This window comes from Emys orbicularis, chromosome 2, assembly GCF_028017835.1.
Source record: "Emys orbicularis isolate rEmyOrb1 chromosome 2, rEmyOrb1.hap1, whole genome shotgun sequence".
NCBI lineage: Eukaryota > Metazoa > Chordata > Testudines > Emydidae > Emys > Emys orbicularis.
This window is the reverse complement of record NC_088684.1, coordinates 198,357,416-198,385,048: the sequence shown is the minus strand read 5'-3', so window position 1 is coordinate 198,385,048 and position 27,633 is coordinate 198,357,416. Positions and strand designations below refer to the sequence as shown.

Genomic DNA, 27,633 nt, shown 5'->3' with positions numbered 1-27,633 from the left:
CCAGCCCCACACATCCCGTTTCTACGAGGCACTGCATTCCATCCTAGGTGCGGCCGCCACCACTACCCCACCACTGACCGTGGACTCTGAGGATGGGATATTGTCCACGGCCGCTTCCTCGGACATGGTAGCAGACAGGGAAGATGAGGAAGGAGATGAGGAGGACGAGGCAGTCGACAGCGCTTACCAAGCTGATTTCCCCGACAGCCAGGAGCTCTTCATCACCCTTACAGAGATCCCCTACCAACCCTCCCCAGCATGTAACCCGGACACAGATTCAGGGGGAGGATCAAGCAGTAAGTGCTTTAAACATCTAAACATTTATTTTTAACAGAACAGGAATATTAACAATATTAACAATGGGTTTTCCATGATTACTTTGCCCTAGGTGCTTAACGGTTCAGTCCCTGGCAGTGCAACTACAAAAAAAAATCTAACAATGTCCGGTTTAGCATGATTGTTCTGCCCAAGCCACTCTACTGTTTAGTCCCTGCCAGTGCAGCTACAGTAAAATCCGGTCTATATGTCCGGGGATAGAGCTGAAATCCTCCATGGACATCTCCACAAAGCTCTCCTGGAGGTAATTGGAAAGCCTTTGCATCAGGTTCCTGGGGAGATCGGCCTTATTGGGTCCTCCGTAGTAGCAAACATTTCCGCGCCAGGAGACAAGCAAGTACTCCGGGATCATTGCCCTGCAGAGCATGGCGGCATACGGCCCTGGTCTTTGCAGGCTTTCCCGAAGCATCCTTTCTTTTTCCGTCTCTGAAATCCTCATCAGAGTGATGTCGCTCATGGTGTTCTGCTTTGAATTAGGTAGGGGAATGTTAGTATTGGGACTGCTTGCCTGTTCCTTTACAGAACTGTAACCGGCGGTTTACAGCCACGCGGTGGAGGCGGGAGAGGGGCAGCATACAGGGATCTTTCCCTGGGACAGCCGCGAGGGGGTGAGACAGGGGCAGAGTTCATGCTTGCCGGATTGCTGGCAGCAGGGACTGGCATTGCTTTCAATGTGAAAGGAGGCCAGTGCTACTATTAAAGTTTTAAGCAGCCACAAGTCTACGGCTTACCATGTCGGCCTGCTACACAAATTCCGGTGTCCTGCCCCGCTTCTCTGATGTGCACTGCAAGACCACAGGCACTGAATGCGAAGGCCGAAAATTCGACCTTGTCCTGAGTGCGCATGTGATAGGTGCTGTGCATGGTCTTGTTCACAGAGAAAGACTATGTTCTTTGTTCACAACGAAATTTATCTTTCTGAAGGAATTCACTCCCTTTTTCCCATTCCCACAGCTGCGACTGTCTCCCAACCCAGCCTGGCATCACACTCCCAGAGGCTAGCGCAGATTAGGCGTAGGAAGAAGAGGACACGGGAGGACATGTTCTCGGAACTTATGGGCTGCTCCCGAGCCCAGGCAGCCCAGCAGACCCAGTGAAGGGAGAACTTGTCCCAAATGCACCGATCACACATGGAACGGGAGGAGAGGTGGCGGCAGGAAGACCAGCAGGCGACTCAAACGCTGCTTGGACTAATGAGGGAGCAAACGGACACGCTCCGGCGCCTTGTGGATGTTCTGCAGGACCGGTGGCAGGAGGACAGAGCCCCGCTGCAGACTATCTCTAACCGCCCTCCCCCGCCACCAAGTCCCATACCCCCCTCACCCAAAGTCCAAAGAAGGAGGGGTGGCAGAGTCCGTGAAAACTCTCACTCCACCCCTGCAGACTGCTCTACTACTAGAAGGCTCTCATTCCCCAAAATTTGACAAGTCCTTTCCTTCCCGCCTCACCCAAGCCCCCGTCCAAGTTTCACCCCCCAGTTTCATGTGTAGTTGCTAATAAAAAATACGTTTCTGTTAATTACTGTTTCCATCATGTTCTTTTAGAGGAGAGTCTGTCTGAAGGGGGGGAAGGGGGTTGGTAATTGGACAGGACAGTCACCTTTACCAGGGTACAGAGGCGGGGGCAGGTTCAGCAGCAGGGCACACACACATTGCAGTCACTAGTTACCCTGGTCAGTCTGGGAGGTGGTTTTAGTGTTCTGTGGTGGGTGGGGGGTGCTCTGTGACTTTGTGGCGGGGGAGGGCAGTTACTGATCTTATGCAGCGGTCCTTATCCTGGGGGCGGGGCTGCCCACTCCGGCGGATCAAAGCAAGTTTGATATAACGTGGTTTCACCTATAACGCAGTAAGATTTTTTGGCTCCCAAGGACAGCGTTATATCAGGGTAGAGGTGTATGTGCTCACACCAACACTCAAGTATGTGGGAGCTCACTATAAGAAAGTGGGAACTTTGCCCAAGATTTTCAAAAAGGGCAAGTGACTTAGGGTATGTCTACACTACGAGAGTAGTTCGATTTTACTTAAATCGAATATGTGGAATCGATATTGCAAAGTCGAACGTGTGTGTCCACACTAAGGACAGTAATTCGACTTTGTGAGTCCACGCTAACGGGGAAAGCGTCGACATAGGAAGCGGTGCACTGTGGGCAGCTATCCCACAGTTCCCGCCCCCCCTCCCTCCTGGAGCCCTGCTTTACCGCGTTAAATCCGAATTCGTGTTATATCGGGTCGCGTTATATCGGGGTAGAGGTGTACAACTCAATTGACTTCAGTGCACTTATACCTGCTTAAACCAGTGTTGAATTTGGCCCTTGATGTTTTAACTTTACTTTAAAACATTTTTAATGGATTAAAATAACTTGATTAAAATCCTTAGTAAAGACCCAAGTTAATTATGTGAGTACAGATTTTTAAAATTATCTGGAGTCTGTACATCACTTTGAAAGCATTTTCTAGACTTACAAATATATTTTCTTTCTGAAGCTGCTCATGCAGCCAAAATTGTCAAGTCCAGATGAATTCTGAGCTTATCAAGTTCCTTAACTTCAAAATATTTGGGCTTCCTTCCAAGATCTGGAGGAAAGTCAAATTCACTCAGTGTCTCTGGACACGCCAAGATGTAATCTTCCAGGTTCCTCTACCTTGTCCAGAGTGGAAACACTTCTTTCATAGCTTATCATTCCACACAAATGCAATGTCCTGCCAACATTGAGGGTTAATGAGAGTTAAGGACTAACCCACAGTGCTTAGTGTATCTGACCCTGAAGTAGTGAAGGGATAAATACAGGTTCAAAGATGAAGCCAAAATTTTGTTCATTCATGCAGTCACTCCTCTTGTGAGAGTGTAAAGGGCCAAATGTCAGCCTTTGCCTTGACTTTTGTGGATCATAACATCTCCCAGTAATCTTGTGCAGCAGCTTCTCTGTCAAGTTTCACAAAGTTGAAAGTTTCAATTGTTTGAGAGTACCAGTGATAATATAGCCCCAAACTGATAATTTCTTTTTCCTGTTTGGGGAAAAATACACGTTATCCATCATCTCTCATTCACTACCAAGCTGTCAGTGCTCAACTCAGATTCCACGATGCCAGTCTCCTATTGCCCACTTGTTAAATTTTGAAACAAACACATTCATGCTTTTTCCCATGCTGCCCCACACCTTTGCCCCAGGCGTCTTGTAAACATCTGCAAAACTACCTCATTATCCATCTTCAAATCCCTCTTCAAAACTCTCATTGCCCTAATGGCTACAAAAAACTTGATACCCGTCAGGCTGGTGGTGTCCTGGCCAATACTGGCTCATTGTTCACTTGTAGTCTCCCATCTGCCTGTATCCATCTGTTGTCTCTTGTCTTAGACCAGTGGTTTTCAACCTGTGGTGACTGGAACCCTGAGGGGGGGGGGGGGGGTCTGCAGACAACGTCTAAGCCAGGATCCGCAAAAGGTTGTCATTACCATAGAATAGTGGTTTTCAACCTGTAGTCCCCAGACATCTGGGGGTCCATAGACTTGATCTTGCTCCCATCCCAAAACCTGACTTCAACAGAAGCATGAGCAAGCCCCTTGTATGCCAAGCTTCCGACTAAGGGCCTGATCCAAAGTCCATTAGCTTGAATGAAACTATTCTCATTGACTTCAGGGGGCTTTAGATCATGCTCTAAATTATAAACTCCTGACAACAGGGGTTTAAAATAAAAAATGATGCTAGAAACCTATGGAGTGATCCTACTCCCCCTATCATCAGTGGAAGTTTTTGCTATTCTCTTAAATGGAAGCAGGGTCATACCCATAACTAGGGCTATGACTTTGTCAGGGAGGTCACAGAAGTCACGGAATCCATGACTTCCAGAGACCTCTGTGACTTGAGCCCCTGCCACCCCTGGAGGCTGGGAACTGCGGGCCCAAGCTCCCATCTGCCACGGCCAGCGGAGGTACCACGCAGCTCCCAGCCCTGTGGCCAGCAAGGGTGCCCCGGAGCATGGAGCGCTGCAGCCAGCGGGGGTGTCCCAGAGCTCTGAGCCAGAGCCACTGCAGGTGGCGGGGGTGCCCCGAGCTTGGAGCCACCAGTGATATGGGGACCCTGCAGCTCTGAGCCAGGCACCCCTGGGTGGTGTGGGGAGCCTGCAGCTCCCCATTTTGTCGTGCATATTTTTAGTAAAAGTCACAGATATTCATGGAAGCCTGTGACCTTTTTCTTTATTGCCCATAACCTGTCCGTGACTTTTACTAAAAATAGAAGTGACAAAATCTTAACCTTACCCATAATTAGTGCAAAGTGAGTAGGGTGTGAAAAAAAATGTCTTTCCCCTCAGTAAGAGCCACTTTCCCTTTCCCTCTCTCTCCATCTCTGAAGTCAGGCTGCTGTGTAAGGTCTTCCATCCACAGTATATTAAGTCTATGATACCATAATTCCAGCTGATTTGGGGTGGTGGTGGTCCTATTTTTATACACATACCTATTTGAAAAAAACATGTTATTCTTTATGGGCCTGTAGCGGGGCAGTTACCCCACTCCTGAAAAGGGTAGGCTGATTGGTTGTGGCTGCAGCTGTGGCCGCTTCCCCAATTAGGTCACAACTGGCCCTATAAAAGGGCTGCAGGGCCAGAAGGCACTCAGTCTTTCTCCAGCCCTGGAGGGAGAAGGACTGGGCTGCCTGGGAGCTCAGGGAACGGAGCAGGGCTGGGGAAAGGCAAGAGGAATTGGGGAGCTCCAGCCTGGTAAATCCCCAGGCTGCAGGCCTTGCTAAAAGGCCAAAATAGGTACTGGGGTTGCAGAGGTGCAGCCCGGGGTTAGGCAGAGGCAGCTGGTCCAACCTCCTTGCCAATGATGAGTGGTCATGACAGACTGCAGTTTGCCCCAGTGAGAGGGGGCTAGAGGATGACGGCAGTAGCCACTGAGGCAAGGTGGGTGAGAGGGTTGGGGGTTCCCCTTGGAGGGGAGACCCAGAGTGGGGGTACTGCAGGGGCAGAACGCCAAGGTAAGGGGCACCGGGGTCCGGGAGGGACACAGGGGCCCTAAGGCAGGCGAGACACTGGCCTGCAGAGAGCATGCCGGGCTGAACAAGAGCTAATTCCCAAGACAACCAGCAGGAGGTGCCGCACCGGTGAGTCTCGACCTCGCTACAGGGCCAAATTCTGTGCTGTGTAAATCTATGAAACACCACTGAAGTCAACAGATCTCCATCTATTTACATAAGCAGTTAATATGGCCTATGGCCCTTACGGGGGGAGGAGGGGTTATTCCGTTTTATTTTATTTCTCTCCGTCTCTCCACCCCACCCCCCCAAAAAAACCCTAATGCCGCAAAGCTCATTTCTCACCCAAACTGGAAAAGGGTCATCAACCCAACATTCATGGTCAATCCCTTATATTATGTTATGTTGTTGTTGTTGTTGTTCCTTAACCAATGTGTGACTCCCCACTTTATGCCTGTTGAGATGGAGTGAATTAGCAGATTTTCTGATTTATTTTGTTTGGGTGATGTGCTGGAAGCCTGAGACATTTGCTGAATAAACCACCTTCCAGTGCATCTTCTTGTGTAAATTGCTAATGCTACCTCCCAAATAATGCATTGTGAGATCTATGGGTGATGGAGGCTGTCAATTTTATAGTGTTTATCTACCTGCATTTCATTTAATCCTTTCTTTACCTTTCAAGAGGTCTTCTGTGGAAATAGTGCCATAATGTTGAAAGACTACAATGTCCATCTACGTTTTTTCCCAATGCTCAGGTTTTAGTAACATTCTTGATATATATTCTTTCATGTAATGCTCAACTCTGCAAGATGCTGAGCACTCAGTCAAAATCTAATGATGCACTATAGCATGTGCTTAACTTTAAGTATGTGTAGTCCCACTGAAGTCAGTGGCATTACCCGTATGCTTAACTTAAATGCTTTGTCGGATCAAGCCAGCGCATTCAACACTTTGGAGGATTAAATCCTAAATGCAACATCCTTAAAGTGAAAATAATAAAAACTGCCAAGACATTCAAATGTCTGTTATTTTGGGTGCTTTAATATACTAAGAAGCCAGCTGGAACTACTATGAAGAGACCCTGATTTCCAAAAATTGCTGAGCACCTACCTCCTGAAAATCAGGTCCCTTTCATGTCGCTCAGACTGAGCCCCTAAAAACTGAGGTACCCAAAAATTACCAGTCACTTTGGAAAATCTTAGCCTTTGTGTGAGAATAAAAAATAGCTTGAGCAAGTTTCTTTCAACTGCACACCTGAACAACACCTAAACAACGAGGCTCCTAAGAACATAACAATGGCCATACTAGGTCAGACCAATGGTCCATCTAGCCCAGTATCCTGTCTTTTGACAATGGCTGCTGACAGATGCTTCAGAAGCAATGAAAAGAACAGGGCAATTTATCAAGGGATCCAACCCCTTTCATCTAGTCCCAGCTTCTGTCAGAGGTTTAGGGACATCCAGAGCATAGGGTGGCATCTCTGATCATCTTGGATAATAGCCAATGGCCTATCCTCCATGAATTTATCAAATTCTTTTTTGAACCTGGTTATACCTTTGGCCCTCACAACATCCCCTGGCAATTGGTCATACAGGTTGACTGAGCGTTGTGTGAATAAGTACTTCCTTATGCTTGTTTTAAACCTGCTGCCTATTAATTTCATTGGTTGACCCCTGGTTCTTGCGCTATGTGAAGCGTTAAACAACACTTACTTTCTCTACACCATTCATGGATTTTATAGACATCTATCATACCCCCCTTCAGTCCTCTCTTTTCTAAGCTGAACAGTCTGTCTTTTTAATCTCTCTTCATATGGAATCTGCTCTATAACCCTAATCATTTTTCTTGTCCTTCTCTGTATTCTCCAATTTTAATACATCTTTTCTGAGATGGGGCAATCAGTATTCAAGGTGTGTGTGCACCATGGAGTTTTACGGTGGCATTATGATATTTTCTGTCTGATTATCTAACCCTTTCTAATAGTTCCTAACACTGTTAGCTTTTTTGATTGCCACTCCATATTGAGCAGATATTTTCAGAGAAGTATCCACGATCTTTCTTAAGTGGTAACAGCTAATTTAGACCCCATCATTTTATATGTATAGTTGGGATTATAATTTTCCAATGTGCATCACTGTGCATTATCAACACTGAATTTTATCTGCCATTTTCTTACCCAGTCACCCAGTTTTGTGACTTCCCTTTGTAACTCTTGACACTCTGCTTTGGACTTAACTGTCTTGAGTTATTTTCAGTTGTCTGCAAATTTTGCCACCTCTCTTTACCACCTTTTCCAGATCATTTATGAATATCATAAACAGATCCTTGTGGGACCCTGCTATTTACCCCTCTCCACTCCGAAAACTGACCATTTATTCCTACCCTTCATTTCCTGCCTTTTAACCAGTTACTGATTCATGAGAGGACCTTCCCTCTTATCCCATGACTGCTTACTTTGCTTAAGAGCCTTTGATGAGGGACTTTCTGGAAGTCCAGGTACATCATCCACTGGGTCACCCTTGTCCACATGCTTGTTGATATCCTCAAAGAACTGTAATAGACTGATGAAGCATGACTTCCCTTTACAAAAGCCATGTTGACTCTTCCTCAACATATTGTGTTCATCTATGTGTCTGATAATTCTGTTCTTTACTGTAGTTTCAAGCAATTTCCTTGGCATGGAATTTAAGTTTACCAGCCTGTAATTGCCAGGATTACCTCTGGAGCCTTTTTTAAAATCACGACATTATCTATCCTCTAGTCATCTGATACAAAGGCAGCTTTAAGTGACAAGTTACAATCACAGTTAGTAGTTCTGCAATTTCATATTTGATTTTGTTCAGAACTCTTGGGCGAATAACATCTGTTCCTGATGACTTATTACTCTAATTTATCAATTTGTTCCAAAGCCTCCTCTATTGACACCTTAATCTGGGACAGTTCCTCAGATTTGTCACCTTAGAAGAATGGTTCAGGTGTGGGAATCTCCCTCACATCCTCTGCAGTGAAGACCTATGCAAAGAATTCATTTAAACTTCTCTGCAACTGCTTTGTCTTCCCTGAGTGCTTCTTCAGCACCTTGATCGTCCAGTGGCCCCACTGATTGTTTGGCAGGCTTCCTGCTTCGGATGTACTTAAAAACATTTTTGCTGTTAGTTTTTGTGTCTTTTGCTAGTTGCTCTTCAAATTCTTTTCTGTCCTACCTTATTATACTTTTACACTTCATTTGCCGCTTACATTACTTTCTATTTTCCCCAGTAGGATTTGACTTCCAATTTTTAAAAGATGCCATTTTGTCTCTAACTGCCTCTTTTACTTTTGTTGTTTAGCCATGTTGGGGTTTTTCATCCTCTGATTGTTTGGTGTGTGGGTTTTTTTGTTTGTTTGTTTTTTAATTTGGGGTATACATATAGTTTGAGCCTGTATTATGGTGTTTTTAAAAGGTTTCCATGCAGCTTGCAGGCATTTAACTCTTGTAACTGTTCCTTTTAATTGCCGTTTAACTAGCCTCCTCGTTGTTGTGTAGTTCCCCTTTTTGAAATTAAATACTTTGGTATTCCCCACCCACCCATCCACAAAGAGATTAAATATAATTACATTATGGTTGCTTATACGGAACAGTTCAGCTATATTCACTTCTTGAACCAGATCCTGTATGCCACATAGTCCTAAATCAAGAATTGCCTCTCCCATTGTGGGTTCCAGGACTAGTTGTTTCAAGAAGCAGCCATTAATGGTGTCTAGACATTTTATTTTGGCATCCAGTCCTAAGGTGACATAGTCCCAGTCAATATAGGAATAGCTGAAATCCCCCATTATTATTGAGTTTTCTGTTTTTGCAGCGTCTCTAATCTCCTTCAGCATTTCACAATCACATTCACCATCCTGGTCAGGTGATTGATAGTATATCCCTACTGCTATACTCTTATTATTCAAGCATGGAATTTCTATCCATAGAGATTCTGTTGCACTATTGGATTCACATAAGCTTTTTACTATATTTGAATATGCTTTCTGTCACATATAGTGCCATTCCCACACCAGTACCCTGGTATTACTGTGTCCCATTGATTATCATTGTTCCTCTGCGTTTCTGTGATGCCTATTATATCAATATCCTCATTTAAGACCAGGCACTTAATTTCACTCATGTTAGTATTTAGACTTCTTGCATTTGTATACAAGCACTTGTAGAATATGTCACTGTTTAGCTGTCTGCCTTCATATGATGTAACTGAATGGGACTCTCTTTTGTTTGACTGTTTCTTTTCAGTTTCTACCTGTATTTCATAGAATCATAGAATATTAGGGTTGGAACAGACCTCAGGAGGTCATCTAGTCCAATCCTCTGCTCAAAGCAGGACCAACACGAACCAAATCATCCCAGCCAGGGCTTTGTCAAGCCGGGCCTTAAAAACCTTTAAGGATGGAGATTCCACCACCTCCCTAGGTAACCCATTCCAGTACTTCACCACCCTCCTAGTGAAATTCATCAACTTCTATCCTCCCCTTTAGGAGGACATAGAGTATCCCCTTTAATGAATGTCTGTCCGAACCATGTGCTACTCCACACCTGTTGGCTTCCCCCAGCCCTTAGTATAAAAACTCCCCTACAACTTTTTTAATTTTACATACCAGTTATCTGGCTCCATTTTGGTTTAGGTGGAGCCCATCCTTCCTTGATAGGCTCCTCCTTTCCCAAAAGATAACCCTGTTCCTAATAAATCCCTGCTGCCAAAATCGTCTCATCCATTCATTGACACCCTGCAGATCTGCCTATCTAACTAGCCCTGCACGTGAAACTAAAAGCATTTCAGAGAATGCTACCATGGACGTTCTGGAATTTAAATCTCCAACCTACCAGCCTAAATTTGGCCTCAAGGACCTCTCTTCTACCTTTCCCTATGTCACTGGTATATGTACGACGACCTCCGGCTCCACCCTAGTACTGCACATAAATCTGTCTAGATGTCTTGAGAGGTCCACATTCTTCACATCCCAGTAGGCATTTCAGCAGGTGGTTCTCCCAGTCATCACAAACCCAGCTATCTATATTTCTAATAATCAAATCCACCATTACTATTACCTGTCTCTTCCTAATAACTTGGGTTCCCTCCCCAGGAGGGGTATCCTCAGTATGAGAAGATACTATGACATCATCATGGAGGAGGGTCTCAACTATGGGATCGTTTCCCTCTGCTCCAGCTTGATGTTCTCCTTCCCCAAGACTTTCATCCTCCTCAACAGCACAGATACCGTCAGATGGGGGATGGGACTGACCTACTCTGTCCCAAAAAGTGTCATGTATGTACTATTGTCTTCCTTAACTCCTCCAGTTCAGCCACTCTGGTCTCAAGAGCCCATACTCTGTCTCTGAGGGCCATGAACTGTTTGCACCAAATGCTCACATATGCCACCTGCCCACAAGGCAGGTAATCATACAAGCTACAGTCAGTGCAATAAACTGGATAGCCCCCAGACTTCTGCCTGCATTATTTTTACTCTTGCTGGGGTTTGTTTATTCTGTGTGTGTGTGTGTGTGTGTGTGTGTGTGTGTGTGTGGTCGGTTTTGAACAGTGTTCAAGAGTGTACAATACACAAAAATACACAACAAATAATTTTAGAGCACTTAAAGGATAGGAGACAGTTACATTAAATCTGTACTGATGACTTGCTTTGTTTTGGTAGGTTTGTCTGATTCTTTGTTCTTTAATTTATCACACAATACTTAGTTTCAAACTCTAGGCAATGTGACAAACCGTTCAGCAAATAATACAACATATCATGGAAAAATAACTGCATGTCTTTCCAAAACTTTAGATGTGCATACTATTTTTAATACTACATATATGTAGCGAGATCACATAATGGAACATCCTATTATAATGCATCTGCACAACCAAGCAGTGTTGTAAGAGGTGAGAATTTTGACACTGAATTTTCTGACTTCTACGACTTTTCTGACTTCAACCTTAACATTGCATTGCAAATATTTTCCTGAATATTTACATTTTGCATGAGACTCACTTGCCAGCTTTATTTACGGAGACAGCTTATATGTAGCACAGTTTGCTTAACAGACCTTAACCGAACATGTAAATTGCTCGTAAGAGTTTAAAAAAAAACCCACCAAATTTCATTTAAAATGTAGTTGAAGAGCAAACATTCCTTCGGGCAGTAAAGAATACACATTGCATCAACCAAGTGGCCCAATAAATACCGTGATGGTCCCAACTATTACAGAATAGTTCAACTGTTCAGTGGCTGAGTTCCTCAATATTAGAATCACGGTCACAAAGCAATCAAAACTCTTAAAAATCTAAGGTTGGCAATATAACAAAATCTAAGTGATTTTAAAAAGGGGAGATCCACTTTTAAAAAGCAATCAGTGATTGAAATAAAACCACCAGGCTAAGACTAGTGGAGAGGTGTTTGCATCAATACAGGCCTTTTTTTGTTCCATTTGTCTGCCCCAGCACAGGCCTGGAGTAACAAGAAGAGAGACTAAAAGGTGAGCATCTGATTCAAACCCCAATGAAGTTAGTGAAAAGACTTTCATTGACTTCAGTGGGCTTTGGATCAGGCCCTAGATTAATTACTACTATTATAAGGTCTCACACTTTGGGCCTCTTTGCTAATGTAGTGGATCCATACTAAGATCTGCCTACAGCAGGGATCGGCAACCTACGGTACGCGTGCCAAAGGTGGCACGCAAGCTGATTTTGCCTGGCACGTGGCTGCCAGACGGGGTCCCAGCCGCCGGCACCACTCAGCCCACTGCCAGCTGAGTGAACGGAACCCCAGGCCAGCAGAAGGCTGAGCGGGGCCGGCGGCCGGGACCCCAGACCGGCGGCAGGCGTGCCCCCCGGCTCCCCCCCCACAGCGCTCGGGTTCTGCGGCTCCCAGGAGTGTGAGCCGCCGGGGCGCGGGGCCCTGAGCCTGCTGTGGGAGGGGCGGTGGCGAGAGGGGAACCAGGGGGGGCGCACGGGGACCGCCGCCCGCATGCATCCGCTGCAGGAGCCCCCCGGGGGGGGGCACCGGGCCGCAGCCCGGGCAGGCATGCCCCCCCAGCTCCCCCGTCACCACGCTCGGATTCTGCGGCTCCCGGGAGTGTGAGCTGCCACTGCCCCTCCTGGAGCTCCCTCCCTCCCGCTGCCTCGCACTCCGGCAGCATGTTTTGCCTCCACATGGAGCCAGCGTCTGACCGGCATGGGCATGGTAAGGGGACTCTCGTGGGGCAGTCAGGGGCAGGCGGAGGGTTGGATGGGTCGGGAGTTCTGGGGGTCCTGTCTGGGGGCGGGGAGTGGTTGGATGGGGTGTGGGAATCCCGGGGGTCTGTCTGGGGGCGGGGGTGTGGATAAGGGTTGGGGCAGTCAGGGGACAGGTAGGGGATAGGATCCTAGGGGGGCAGTTAGGGTGGGGAGGGTCTCATGAGAGGGCAGTCAGGGGACAAGGAACAGGGAGGCTTAGGTAGGGGGTAGGGTTCTGGGGGGCAGTTAAGGGCAGGGGTTCCAAGAGGGGGCAGTCAGGGGCCAAGGAGCGGGGGGGGGGGGGGTTGGGGGTTCTGATGGGGGCAGTCGGGGTGGGAAGTGGGAGGGAATGGATGGGGGTGGGGCTAGGGCAGGGCTCTCCCCTCTTTTTTGATTATGGAAATATGGTAACCCTAGGTGAGGAGGGAGCCAGGGGGGCGCATAGGGGCTGGCGCCCGTATACATCCACTGCAGCCTGCAGGAGCCCCCGGGGGGGCACTGGGCCACAGCCTGGGCAGGGAGGGCGGCTGCTCCCCGCTAGCGGCGCCGCCGCCTTTGCAGGGCTGCTGCCCCCCTGCACCGCGCCGGCTCCTCCATGGCTGGGGCTCGCTGCTGACGCAAGCTGACGCTCTGGCTCTCTGGTGCCTCCGGAAGGCGGCTCCTCCCTGCCGAGCTGCTGCAGCGGCCCAAACCCGGCAAAGCCAGTGAGTGCACTCGGGGCGGGGGCCACTGGGGTGAGGAAGGGAGGGCTCGCGGGGGGGCTGTGCACCCTCCAGGGGAGTTCAGGGGGCAGGGAGGGGGGAACCTGGTCTGGGGAGCAGCCCTGGGCACGGCTGGCCCCTGAGCAGGCTGGCCCCTGGGTCTATAAAGGCTCATTGGGATTTGAATGAACCAATGTGCAAGGGGCGGGGGGGGCCGCAGGGTGGAAGTTTTGCCTAGGGAGCAAAATATCCTTGCACCGGCCCTGCCCCAGGGTGTGTGTGCGTGCACCCCAGGTTAAGAACCACTGCACTAAACTGATGAGATCTGCATTTTAATTTAATTTTAAATGAAGCTTCTTAAACATTTTAAAAAACTTGTTTACTTTACATACAACAATCGTTTATAGACTTATAGAGAGAGACCTTCTAAAAACGTTAAAATGTATTACCAGCACGCGAAACCTTAAATTAGAGTGAATAAATGAAGACTCGGCACACCACTTCTGAAAGGTTGCCGACCCCTGGCCTACAAAAACAATATTCTTGATAGGTATTTACTCCTGAAGAGCAACCCCTCAAACCCTGGACTGTGAAGATGGAGTGAAGTAGCCAGTGGATGCCAAGTAATATCCCAACTATCTGATGCGTCACTAAAATGTGGAAACCTCCTCCAGAACACGGCACAACTTTTTCAATGCACATAAAGTGACCTCTCCTTATGTGAGCACTCATGCACTCCCCAATAAGCTCTTCTCTCTTCTCATCCACTCTCACTCCTGCTTTCTTCCCCAGTCTCCTGATCTTTACTTCTACCATCTCACTTTTCCACTGTATTCTCTCCTCTCCCTCTATCTGCTGACTTCCCCCTATGTAGGATGATCATCTGCATTTCAAAGAAGTAAAGGACAACGGCATGCAAATTGCATGACAAAGCTATTTTTTAAAAGGATGGCACTTCACAATGTTTTGTCAATAAAACATTAAAAAAACATAATAATGGCCATACTGGGTCAGACCAATGGTCCATCTACCCACCCCAGTATCCTGTCTTCTGACAGTGGCCAATGCCAGGTGCTTCAGAGGGAATGAACAGAACAGGGCAATTGTTGAGTGATCCATCCTATGTTGTCCAGTCCCAACCTCTGGCAGTTAGAGCATGGAGTTGTGTCATGATTCATACATGTATCAGTCAAAAATTTAAGATTCACAAGTTCAGCAAAAACTTGACAAAATTTTGAATTTTAGTGAAAAAATAGCATGCAATGTTTGTAAGTATTTTCACAAATTATGCCCCTCTTTTCAACCAGGTCTAACTCCAGCATCTGATCCTTTGCATCATTATTGCTTGAAATCATAGGTTTTATCTGCTCAATTGTTTCTTTGTTGTTTGTTACTGACCTAATTCATGGACATTAGTCATTGAATGAGGAGCATCCCTTAAAATAGGCAATCCCACTGCCATCAGCCTATGGACTGCCTCCCTCTGCTTCATTGTCCATAGCCGCATAACTCCCCACACTATCTGTTCTTCAGTCTGGCAGCAGAGTTCTCTCGGCCAGCTTGCCCCTCACCTCACTGGTCCTCTCCCTCCCTTTATTCTGAGGTTGCTTTGCCTTGATGAACATACTTGCCTAGATGGCTATGGCTACAGCAAGCAGGTCAGTTCTAAGTGTAATGCCAGTGAAAATCCAATGGATATTTTAAGTGGAGAACTTTCTCCTTTCTCTCAGCTCAGGCATCTGTGCCAATTCTGTGTACTTACTCCTGGCCCTTGGCTTCCCATGCCACAGCTCTGTAGCCAAAGCACTTGCTGGTTATATTCTTTTTTTAGCGGCTCATCCCTTCCATCTTTGTACTGGGCGCTCTGAACTTTCCTCTTGGTAACAGTTTCTGAAGCTTCATGTTTTAAACAGCGTCCGAAAATGTGATGGCAACAGGATATATAGTAGGATGCTATCAAAGGCTTCCATACAGCAAAACTTTTGACAACAGAAGTTCCCTAATGGGATTTGCATCCCAGCTCAGTAGTAAAAAGCATTGTAATAGCCTCCCTCCACTATTTTTTTTTCCTTCTGCTCTAATCATCTGTTAGGCTTTTCCCTAGCACTTCAAAGCAATTCTCTATTGTTCTGTTACTCTGAACTAAAGCTCAGCAGGGTTTAGCTTTTCAAAGCACCACAAAGGGAGTTCTTAATTATTCATCATTCTTCCATTTAAAAAAAAAAACACACAACAAATCTGCAATTCTTTAAACAAACAAAATCTCCTCTTAGATCTCAGCATTTCCAGTTGCTGAAATTGTGCAGAACTAAAAACAACACAAAGCTTACAGTCTAATGGCCACCTACCACAGCTACTAGCTAAGGACTTTATTCGATCCTACATATTAAGGGAAACAAGATTGAACGGTGGTTACAGCATGAAACAAAGTCAAGGGACTTGCATTCTGTGCTTAACTCTACCAATGACTTACCGAGTAACCTTGGGCAAACCAAATTAGACCTTCATTTTCAAGTGTCCACTAGTTTTGGATAGCTCAATTTTAGAATGTGCAACCTAAGTCACCTGAGCTATGATTTTCAAAGTGCTGCGTGTCTGCACTTCTGAGCAGGAGGCATTTGCTGTGACTAACCTTTGAAGCCTCTCATCTTTATGAAAAGAAATGTAAACCTCTGAGTTCACTACTGGGAACGTGGTAGAGTTAATTTTCTTGATTTGGAAATTTGGGAATGGAAACTCTTGGGACAGAGCCTCAGCTGATGTAAAATGCTGTATTACCAAGGATCTGACCATTGTTATTGTTTTGTTTTCAAGTTTAATGTGCAGTAATAGCCCATGCTAACCTTGACCACCTTTTCTTGCTTATAGTAGTACATTCTCAAGCCCATGCACTCAAGAAAGCTGATAACTCTGCTCAGACTCCTGTAGTTAACGAAAATTAACTCACTGCATGAAGTCCAACATCAAGCCTTCTATACTTGGAAAATATTAAAGTTTTAAATCTATAGCAAGTGTATAGAATGATGAACTTAAATTACTAAACATGAAAAAGAAATTATATTCTTGATTTGATTTAAATTTTTCAGAAGGAAAAATATACTCCATTGTTGACTTATCAGGTGCCTAGCATCACCTCAGAAAGGATGAAGAAGTTTTGCTGAGGCCAGCAGTAAGAGTTACTGCTAGTCCGGATGCCTGCATGAAATTGCAATAAAGCACATAAGTCCATGTGACATTCCAATCACCATTTTATGAACATTTTCCTATTTATTAATAGTAGCTGCTCTAAATTCTCTTAAGTTTTATGCCAGCTGCCAATTCTGGGTCTGGTACAAATTTGAAATGTATTAGAAGTATGTTCAGCTGGAAATGATGAAAATAAAAGGTGAGGAGAGAGTACAGCATATGCCAACACAGCAAGTTCATTGCAGACTAGTAACAGAGCAACTGAATATATATATGTATTTAATAATTTCAAAGGCTTAGGTGAATTGCTCCAACTCTTTTCATCATGATAAATTGAGGCAATGAAGGAAAAGATAGCAGTCACAGGGGAGAATAACCTAGATTTTCAGCCTCAACCTCAGAGATTTAAAAAAATAAATCGTTGAGTATATTGCGGACAAAAGCATATGGAACATGACATGTAAGATGGTATATAGTATTTGCAGACAACCTGCACTGTGATACTTAATATATGCTTCTAACTTTTTCCTTGCAAGAGTTTTTGTAAGCGGTAAATAACAATGTGAGTCATCAGTAACACAAATTACTCAAAAAAAGAAGTAATGTGTAGTTATTAAACAACTTCCAGTGATAACCTACTCCATTCAATAGCTGCCCTATCATAGTTCAATACTGAATAAGACTGACCAGCAGTTGCATTGGCACAATTTTTATAATGGGGGTTGCTGAAAGCCATTGAACAAAACTGTTAACCCTGTATATCAGGGGTTCTCAAACTGGGGGTCAGGACCCCTCAGGGGGTCACGAGGCTATTACATGGGGGGTCATGAGCTGTCAACCTCCACCCCAAACCCCGCTTTGCCTCCAGCATTTATAATGGTGTTAAATATATAAAGAAGTGTTTTGAATTTATAAGGGGGGTCGCACTCAGAGGCTTGCTATGTGAAAGGGGTCACCAGTAAAAAAGTTTGAGAGCCACTGCTGTATATGATGGAAACCACTTCAAGCCACCAGGTGCTACTGCACCCCATCTGACCAGGATAGATAAACTGGCCCACATTTAGCTCTAAATCTGATCGTGATTTTGATAGTGGAAAGGCCTTTGTAAGATTTCTCCTGTTTTGGCTGTAGAGCAGAGTCTAGTTTCTGGTCTTCTCCTCAAGCTGTTCATCTCTTTTTCTTGCTTTTACTTCTTATCCGTGATCAGAACTCTCATAATATACCTATGGATCGTTTTGGGAGGTAAGAAGGAAATTGCTGGGAGGAAGCATAACAAAACCCAGCTAGATCTCAAATTCCTGCAGAGGGAGGAGTCCCACATGGAAGACAGGAGGAAGAGGGAACCTTCCTCCTGCTATCCATACCTAGGGAGTGCTCCCAGAAGGCAAGGAATTCTGCTGGCCAGTTTAAGGAGGAAGCTGAGATTAGCCCCACCCCCACATTCATAGATTCTAAACCAGAAGGAACCATTATGGTCATCTAGACTGAACTCCTCCATAACACAGACTACAGAATTACACTCAACGATTCCCCACTCAGGAAGTCCTGATCCATTCAGCTGCTTACTCAGCATGTGCCCAGTACCAGTAGTGCCTAATCACTACTGAATATGCAGCTCACAGTCAAGGTTTGGCCAGCCCCAGTGCTCTGAGAGTGTGCTGGTAATATATTTCAATACAGGGGCTGAAGGATATTTTGTAGCAAGAGTGCCTAATATTTAGAAGAAAATAAGAACTTGAGCTGTTCTGCCTGATTTATAACTTTCTGTGACAGCCTTTATTTTCTGATGAAGTCAAAACCTGCTTCAGGAATGGACAGCAGCTAATGCTATGGAGTATCAACGGATCAGCAAGATAACCACAACCATGTCTTTCTTACACAAGGCACAGACATAACATCTGTCAACAGCCTAGAAACAGGACTTGATTAACCAACACTCAAACCTGCAACCAGATTTTACTAATAAATCCTTGGATACAAGCCCACCCAATTTGGAGCAGGAGAGAATCTAAGGAAGAACACTTCTGTAATACATCTTTCCCCACTCACAAACTTAAAGAGACTATTTAACAGCACAGCCTAACATTTCTAGAAATACAATACTGTATGAGAATTTTATCAAATCCCTGTAGAATGCTAACATATTATTCTAACTCTTTAAGTAATAACCCTATTTTTTCAGCGCATAACTGCTGCTCTTTATAGCTTTCATCATTAATCTTTCAGCCACGGAGAGGATTCTGAATGCACAATTATTTATCATTCTGCCACCAAGTGAGGGCACACGGACAATGCCAGAGCATTAGGATACGAGAGATTATAAGGGCAACATTTTCAAAAGTGAGAAGCAACTCCTGGTGCCTCAAATTCAGGTGCCCAACTTGAGATACTTTTCAGAAGGCAGATGTTCAGCACTTTCTGAAAAATCAGATCCCTTTCAAGTTGTCTCAGAAGTTGGGCATGCAAAAATTAAGGCATTCAAAATTGCTAGTCACTTTTGGAAAAATCCGGCATAAGTGACCTACATTAATGAGAAAAATTGGTCTTTTAGAAACTTATTGTACCTTCCAGATGGCCTTTGTGGTTTTGGTGTCCAAAGTCTGGGCTTCCTTGGGTTCTGAATTAACGTGGAGACTGCTTCAGTCTTTAAATCCAGAATCCATCCTTTTGTAGACATATTATATTTCAAGTGTTACCATTTTTTCACACCATCTGTAGACAAGCAGTAGTAAAGTACAGACTGATATGGTATTTTAAGTGAGAAGCAATATTGATACTGGAAGCTGCAGAGGTTGGTGAAGTTTCTTATGAAGGCAAAGATCCATGTACAGCATGACTGAAGAACTATCAACAGAAGGAAGTGGTACTGATCTCTGGTCCACAGTATCCTACTACCAGAAACTGGAAGACCTCATGTGGGTAGAGTGGTGAATGTTGCTATATTTATTCCTAAAAAAGGGCTAATTAAGCGCAGAAATCACATTATAGTGGCCATCACAAAGCACAGACTGGAAATAACTTTATTCAAACCTATGCAATTTGAAGTAGTTCTTTGCAAATTATGTCAGTAAAAATATCTGCCAAGAAAGTCACAAATAAAACAGAGGCTAATTAGCTGTAACAACTGATTCTTGAGGTCAAGCGAAGTTACACCAGGGATGGATTTAGCCCAGAACGTCCAAATTTATCCACGTGACTCGATAAACTCGGGACAGAGCAAAATGTGTAGATCACCTCACACCTTTGTTCTCACCTATTGCTGAGATGATAGGACTAATGAAACAAGTTATCTTGTTAAAAGGACACCATCCACTTGAAAATAACATTTCTGTCTGAACACTTTGTACCTGCTGCAACACCAAAGACTGCTGTAACTGAAAGAAGTTAGTCAAAAAAATATTTTTCTCCATTTTTCTCCAGGATCTCTCCTTTATTTTTTACTTTGTGGATTTGACAGCGCGTTGTGTACAGTCGGTTCTCTGTTTCTCCTGTAGTCACAAAGAGTGGTATTTTGAATAGATTCTAAGTGACTTATGAGAACAAGTCCTATTGGCTTTCTAATGGGAATTGTGCTCCTAATTCACTTAGACACTTTTGAAAATTTCATCCTTCCTAGTAGGAGTAATTGTTATTTTCATTGCAGTAGCCCTAAGAGGACTGGGTCCCATTGTGCTACGCTCTGTCCCTCATTGTATTAAATTGTATTCAAGTTGTTATTTCACTCCCATCATTGTAGTGTAGCAAAGGAAGTATTTCTTCACACAACGCACAGTCAACCTGTGGAACTCTTTGCCAGAGGATGTTGTGAAGGCCCAGACTATAACAGGGTTCAGAAAAGAACTAGATAAATTCATGGAGTATAGGCCCATCACTGGCTATTAGCCAGGATGGGCAGCGATGGTGTCCCTCGCCTCTGTTTGCCAGAAGCTGGGAATGGGCAACAGGGGATGGATCACTTGATGATTACCTGTTCTGTTCATTCCCTCTGACACACTTGGCATTGACCACTGTTGGAAGATAGGATACTGGGCTAGATGGACCTTTGGTCTGACCCAGTATGGCCGTTCTTACAGTAAAAAGTGTCCCTGTCCCTAGAGCTTACAGTCTAATGCTCCCATCCTGCAGTGGTCCTGTGCAGGTCTAAGAGTCACCACACACACATCTGATTGCAGGAGCAGGGCTTAAATATCAAATAACAGACCAAAGGAAAGGTATAGCAGAATACAGCATACAAGCAATAGGGTCAGGGTATTGCAATACCATCAGAAGGCAATTGTTGGCATGTCTGGTATATAGTTTATGGGAGAAAGAGACAATTGCATGGTCAAAAGCAACACAAGAAGACATAGAAGTAGATAAGAAAGGAGCAGCCCAGCTGGTAAAGGACTTTAGGATACCAACAAAGAAGCTGGTGCTTTGTTGTGGAAAAGGGGGAGCCACTGGAATGATTAAGAAAAGTGATGCGGTGAGTAGAAAAGATGATCTAAGCAGTGGCATTCTGACTAGACTGAAATGGGACAATGCAGGCTACAGGAAGGCAGAGAGGAAAAAGATGCAGTAATTAGGACAGCAAGTGACCTGGGCCCCGACAAGAGCTTTAGCTCCTGAGATGATCAGTTATTCTTATTCATTTTTAAATTATGGTAGAGCCCAGAGGACCCGATTATGATAAAGGCCCCATTGTCCTTGGTGCTATATAGCTATAAAGTCAGAAATATTCCATGCCCTGGAAATTTTATAACCAAAGTTTCTTCCCAGACTGTATCATTATCCTTTCCACAGAGCACCACCCTCCCTCGGGACACCTGTACATTGTAGCCATCCTGCCAAGGAGGTGAGGAACTGCTTGGGGCCAAAACTGGTGCAGGGGTACAAGGCCTCTGCAGAGATGGCCATGGCCTTCTGTGAAACCTCTGGGAGCCATCACTTTTGGAGACAGACCCCATCGAGGTTCAGTGAGGGAATTTCTGCAAGGGGATATTTCCACCTAAAAAGCCCCACAGGTTTCAGTTCAAAATTAATCCACTTCCTGGGGTTTGGCTTTAACAGTAACTCAAATAATAGCAACACATAAACCTCTCCCTCAGCATGGCTATTCCTCTGAAGAGACTTCTCTGTCTCATACCCTAGTTTCCTACAACCATGGAGCCTCTCTCACCCTTCCTCATGTCCAAGGTAGAATTAACAATTCGCACCAGCCACAATAAGTCAGCAGGACTCTCTTTCTGCAGGATTCCAAACTTGTTAACAGGTTACACACTGCCCCAGTGCTTTATCAGAAGCTAGATTCTTTTTTTAAATTGGTCAATTAAAAATATTCAAACTGACAGCATCTCTTTAAATCAAGCTCCGTTCGTAGCAAGTAAGAGTAACTCCATGAATGAATATTGGAAATTAGGTTTCTGTCTCTGTGCTGCAGCATTTTAAGAATATTTTAGGCAAGAATTCCGAGCAACCTTCTGAAAGATTGAGCTTCTCCACTGAAAAAATGAACAGCTTAAAGCATGTAAAAATTTCTAAAAAAAATCCCTACAAAATATTAGTAGCGTTACAGCAACCATGCCAGAGATTATTAGCTCTACATTTACTAAACAAAGCAAACATGCCCAACATGCACATTTCCAACAGAAAAAAATCCTCATATTTTTATAAATCTTTGTACATGGTTCATTTGATTTTGATTAAAACTAACACATTTTGCTGATGACCTATCAGGAACGTTCACTTCCTAAGTTACCAATGCAGCATTGATCTACTGCACTCTCTCAGTAAAACCATCATAATTCCTGAGGATGCCTCTGAAAAGCTGCCGTCTTATTTTACATAAGTGAACATACATGCACCCCTTCCCAGTCCATGAAGTTCCCACTGAAATGCATAAGAGATGCAGAATTTGACTAATCTGCTTATTTGCTGCACTCAACAACAAGGAATGTATTCTGCTGATTCACATTCCCACCCGGTGGTTGCTCTAGTTAGTGGAAATTGCCACATTGAGAGTCAATGGACATAGGGTAGATTAGCTGGGCAGCAGCTAAGTAAATAAGCAAATGAAGATATATGAAAGTTATTATTACCTTTGCTCCACAGAGGATGAAAGTAACCTTTCTCCAAAGGCTGATTAAGAATCAAAAGGCAAAACGTCAGGTTTCCTATAAAAAAAAAGAGATGATAGTGCTCATTAACAAGTAAATTGACTTCTCCCCTAATTTTCTTTGCTTTGTTTGCACCTAACATCCCTTCCTATTTAACGTTAGGCTAGAAACTTTGGAGCACACTTCACTAATTGCCCTTCTTAGGTTTCATCATTTCAGATATATAGAGGCAGCCAGAGATTCATTAGAAACATTTTACTTGGTAGTTATTTTAGCAAGTCCTTTTCATTTATAACAGTTGTTCTCTGCTAATGGGCCCCCTCAATAGGACCCCATGTCTGTGCAGCTCTCTTGTTCAAACCTCTGTCTTGCTGTTGCCGCCTGTGCATGACATTTAATAGTATTAGCATTCTGGGGAGTGCATGTGTTCTATTAACAACAGAAGCTGTTGATGTCTCAAGATAAAGTTCTCCTCTCAGATCTACTCAGAAGTTCTAGGCTCTGATTGTCTGCTCTCCCTTCAGGTGCAGTATTCCTGTTGACATCAACAGCATCTGCACCTGTGTGGAGAGTGGATAACGGCAGTCAAGATTTGCTGTGCAGAGCTGGAAGAACTTTGCCTTTAAACTGTTTGTTGACACACTTAGGGAGCACTGTGAAAAAAGTTATACAAGCCAAGAGTTCTGAGAGACAGAAAAGACTGCAGCTACATTATTCAGCATTACTGTTAATTATTTATTAGCATTACAGGCATGGACCAGGGCCCCACTGTGCTAGACACTGCACAAACACAGAACAAAGAGATGTTCCCTGCCTCAAAGAGCGTACAATCGAAGAAAACAACACAGGGAACATACTTGACAAGATATAATTATTTTACCAAAACATATGCTTTTTAGCATACGTCTGTTATCATGGTGATTCCACCGCCTAAATCTCACTCCTGGAAACAGACTATCACCAACACGCAGCCCTGCAAGTCTGCAACTAACCAATCTGCATTCCCACAGCCTGAACTGGCTTGTAAGCCCCACCGTCCTTAGACTTTGTCCAACACAAGTGACAAAAATGAACACCCAAAATGCAAAAGTTTTAAAATAAATGGATACTTGCTATTCCAGACTGTGGCTCCAGGGAGCAAACGTAACCCCCATGCCTTATTAGGGTTGCATATGCTGGGAATAGCATTTATTTTGTTTCCTAATTATCTATCTTGGAATAGAAGTTTCCCCTGGAGCTTGATTTCCTTAAGCTATCAGGTTAATGAAGTCTATTTGATCATGTGAAGCCAATGTAATTGCAAGGAGAAATGATCTATCCCTAGAAGGTCTTCCGTGCCTCTGAGCACATTTAGTAGAGCAGAAGAAAGAGTCGTGCGGAAGTATGAGGAAACATAAAGGTGAAGAAAATCTCTGCAATGTGCATGAAAATCTTGGCAAAACAAGGAGGAGTTGCATAAGTTGAGCCACAAATGAATGTGCATGACAGGTAGGAACCTGCAATCTACTAAAAACTACATCAGTCTTATTGTAGGGCAAATCAGACCATGAATGTACAAACACAAAACTTTTCACATGAGTATCATTATATGCTGTGATGGGGCATTGGAATGCTATGCTGGAAGAATCACATGCTCACCACCAATGGGGAAGCCATTATTGAGATAAGAGCACTATAGCTCTGCTATAAATGAGAAGCTGTAGCCTGGCTCCTGCTTGACTCAATGAAGAAGACGATCAGAAGAGAGGTCAGCAAAGTACAAGATTCAATACTCACTTATCTTTTATTGCAAACATCTGAACTGGGGGGTCGTAGGCTTGTACTTACTTACATACACCATGGGTGTCATTACAGTCTTGGCCTTTACCTCATCACAGTACTTTCTGATGGGTGGTGTTATGCAGAACCTAAACTGCTGAGCATGACGAGGACTGCTCCCCATTTCAGCACTTTGTTGATATTGCTCTACTCTTCTGCCCATTCCCTCTACAATCTGCAGTAGGGTAGAAGCTAACACCAAATATATATGGTCAGAGAAGAGTTGAGGAGACCACAATAAATAAATGAGAGGTGGGTGTGGAACTCTCTTCCATCCTGAGTTTGAACGTGTCTTTACCTTGTACTTGAACTGACAGAGACAAATAGGAACAATACAGCCGGGAACGGCGAACCGCGGCCACGGGGAGCTGCGGGGGGCCGTGACTGCGGATGGTCAACGTCAACAAAATGTCTTGCGGCCCGCAATCAGATTACTCTGATGGGCCACATGCGGCCCAAGGGCCGCAGGTAGCCCACCACTGCTTCAAACCACAGCAAATGAAAAATGACTAAATGTTAATATTTGTGCCACCAAAGCAAGCACAAACATCAACATTTTAACAGTGCTCATTGTACTGATATACAACTAACCAAAAAGGGCCAGATCCTCAGCAGGCATAAATTGATAGTGAAGTATAAACTGGAGCTACAACAATTTACACTCACTGAGAATCTTGACTAAAAATGGCTATTAATAAAATGGAGATTTCTGATAAATGTGAAGACCAGAGAGAAACTTCAGCTAGTACAATCTACAGCAGCCCTCTTGCTAATCAAGAAAGATTGTTAAGAGTAACTACAGCATTGCTCCATGCGCTCTACTGGCTTCTAATTTGAAAAAAATCCACTTCCAGGTCTCCATCTTTAAAATCTCTTAATAAGTTAAGAAGAATCTATCTCATGGCTGTCTGTCCATCCATTACTCAAGAAGGCAATTAGCACGAGCTGAAGGTTAACCAAACTGGGCTGTGCTGGACTAACAGGGGAAGAAAATTCCATAGTCAAGGGTCCAGCAGGGAAAATAACTTGCCGGCAACCCCCTGATATGGAGATCTCTCCTGAGAGGACACTTATTGACCTCAATTGCTGCTGAGGTGCACATGGAGAGAGTTGGTCCCTCACGTAGCTTCTTACAGTTTTAGTGCAATTCTGTCTTTTATTATGTACTTTTCTTGTGGACTTTATTATTGCAGACTGTACAAATCAAGCCATCTGTAGCGTGAGGAGTAAAAAAATAAATACTTGCATACAACATAAAGCTTAAAATATAAGTTGCTCAGTTTATTTTGGTCCTTATGGCATACACAAAAAAGAAAAGGACCAAAATCCAACAATGCCAGTCCCTTCATAATCTCAGGAAACTGATTCAGTGGGATTTCACACTTGATTCCTAATTTTGGTTTTGTCTTCTGATTTTTAAAAAACCTCTATCTATTTAACCAACTACATGTTTGTTTGTTAATTTCCAATCATATCCAAGTTTTCCTATTTGCTGCTTATAGATCCTTACCCACTTTTTTGTGACAGTACATACCATTTTCAAACACAGTCCTCCATATTTATGGGCATAGTTTCTGGGCACAAATTATTATAGGTGCACAAATGTGTCACAGTCAGTTATACCCATAAAACTACAGGTATAAACATGGGGAGACAGTTCAGGCAGAACTGATCATTTGGCTCACACTGTTTTGTTAGGTCTTCCTAAAGGAACTTGCAATCCTTAGTCTTGAATAGCCTGATAATTTTTATGTCGACAACAAAGTATGATTTCTATTCACTCTCTTTTCTAGATTGCACACAAGTATGTTAAACAACAATTCTCGTATTTACCCCGGCATACTCCCACTTAATTATTAACCCCTTTCAATTCTGAAAATTGGTCCCATATCTGTCCTCTTTGCTTTCTAACACTTACCCAATATTACTCCTCCTCTGAGTTTTCTTAGTAGCTGCTTGTAAATGACTTAATCAACTTTTGAATCTCTCTACAAATTATATCTAATATTTTGCCTCTATGCATTATTTAATTCTTTCAAAAGAATTCCAATATGTTTGAGAGACACAAATTTACTATTATAAAAGCCTTTCTGGCCTATCCCTATTATCTTACACTCACCTAGGTGCACTATAAATATTTATAATATCATTATACATTTTTTTATAGATTGTCCCTTGCTATACACCAGTCAGCAGGCTATATGGCTCTCACAAAATCAGCATATATATTTTTAAATATCAGCTTTGTCTGAGATCTACCATAACATATAACCCTTCCTTATTTCCCTTGGGTGTCAGAAAAATATCTTAAATTACCTTACATACTATGAGTTTCTTTTCTGTGTGTTTTGAGGCTAGAAAAAGTTTTTATTACATCAAATAAAAAGGCCTTTGGGGAAGACACGTACTACGCTTGTTCTTAGCGGAATGATGTAAGCAGTAAGACACAATAGGGCATGTGTTGTGCTAAGATATTGCCATGCCTCTGGGTGCTACTGAAGTATGAATCCAAAGGCTGAGCAACTTCAACCATACAAATGGTCTCCTGTCAACCAATAATATTTACATTTTATTGCTTGCCTGAAGAACAACCATTTCTTTACCATTCCCAGTGATCTGATGAGTGGTATTCTAAAGGGGGGAAGAGGAGAGGAAAAAGGAGAAGAGATGCTCATTTCCATGGAAAGAGGAAATTTTACCTTCTAGCAAAATACTGCATGAGTCTAAACAGAAAGTTGCAAAGTAAAAGGAAATAAGATATAAAAAAATAAAAATATTTCCTCCTACCCTGTAAAGGATATTTCAGGGATCTGGATCATATAAATACCAAGATAGATGGAAGTCCAAATCAGGCTGATTTCTGTGCCCCTCATGAAAGACTCTTAAACAAAGTATGCTGTCATAGGATAAGAGGGAAGGTCCTCTCATGGATCAGTAACTGGTTAAAAGATAGGAAACATATGGTAAGTATAAATGGACAGTTTTCAGAATGAAAAGAGGTAAATAGCAGTGTCCCCCAGGGCTCTGTACTGGGACAGAAATGTTTAACATACCCCTTTTTCCAGATCATTTATGGATAACCAATGAGGTGGCAAAATTTGCAGATGATACAAAACTACTCAAGATAGTTAAGTCCAAAGCAGACTGCAAAGAGTTACAAAGGAATCTCACAAAACTGGGTGACTGGACAACAAAATGGCAGTTGAAATTCAATGTTGATAAATGCAAAGTAATTCACATTGAAAAACATAGTCCCAACTATACATACAAAATGA

The 27,633-nt window shown here is 43.7% G+C and overlaps 1 protein-coding gene across 1 annotated transcript in view; it reads right to left on the bottom strand.

Moving 5' to 3' along the window:
• The window catches only part of TPK1 (thiamin pyrophosphokinase 1), a 512,062-nt gene that overhangs the window by 394,275 nt on the left and 90,154 nt on the right, over positions 1–27,633 (bottom strand). Inside the window, exon 3 of the mRNA XM_065399761.1 lies at positions 22,523–22,597. Within this exon, the coding sequence (XP_065255833.1) occupies positions 22,523–22,597 (75 nt within the window). The remainder of the gene's footprint in view (positions 1–22,522; positions 22,598–27,633) is intronic.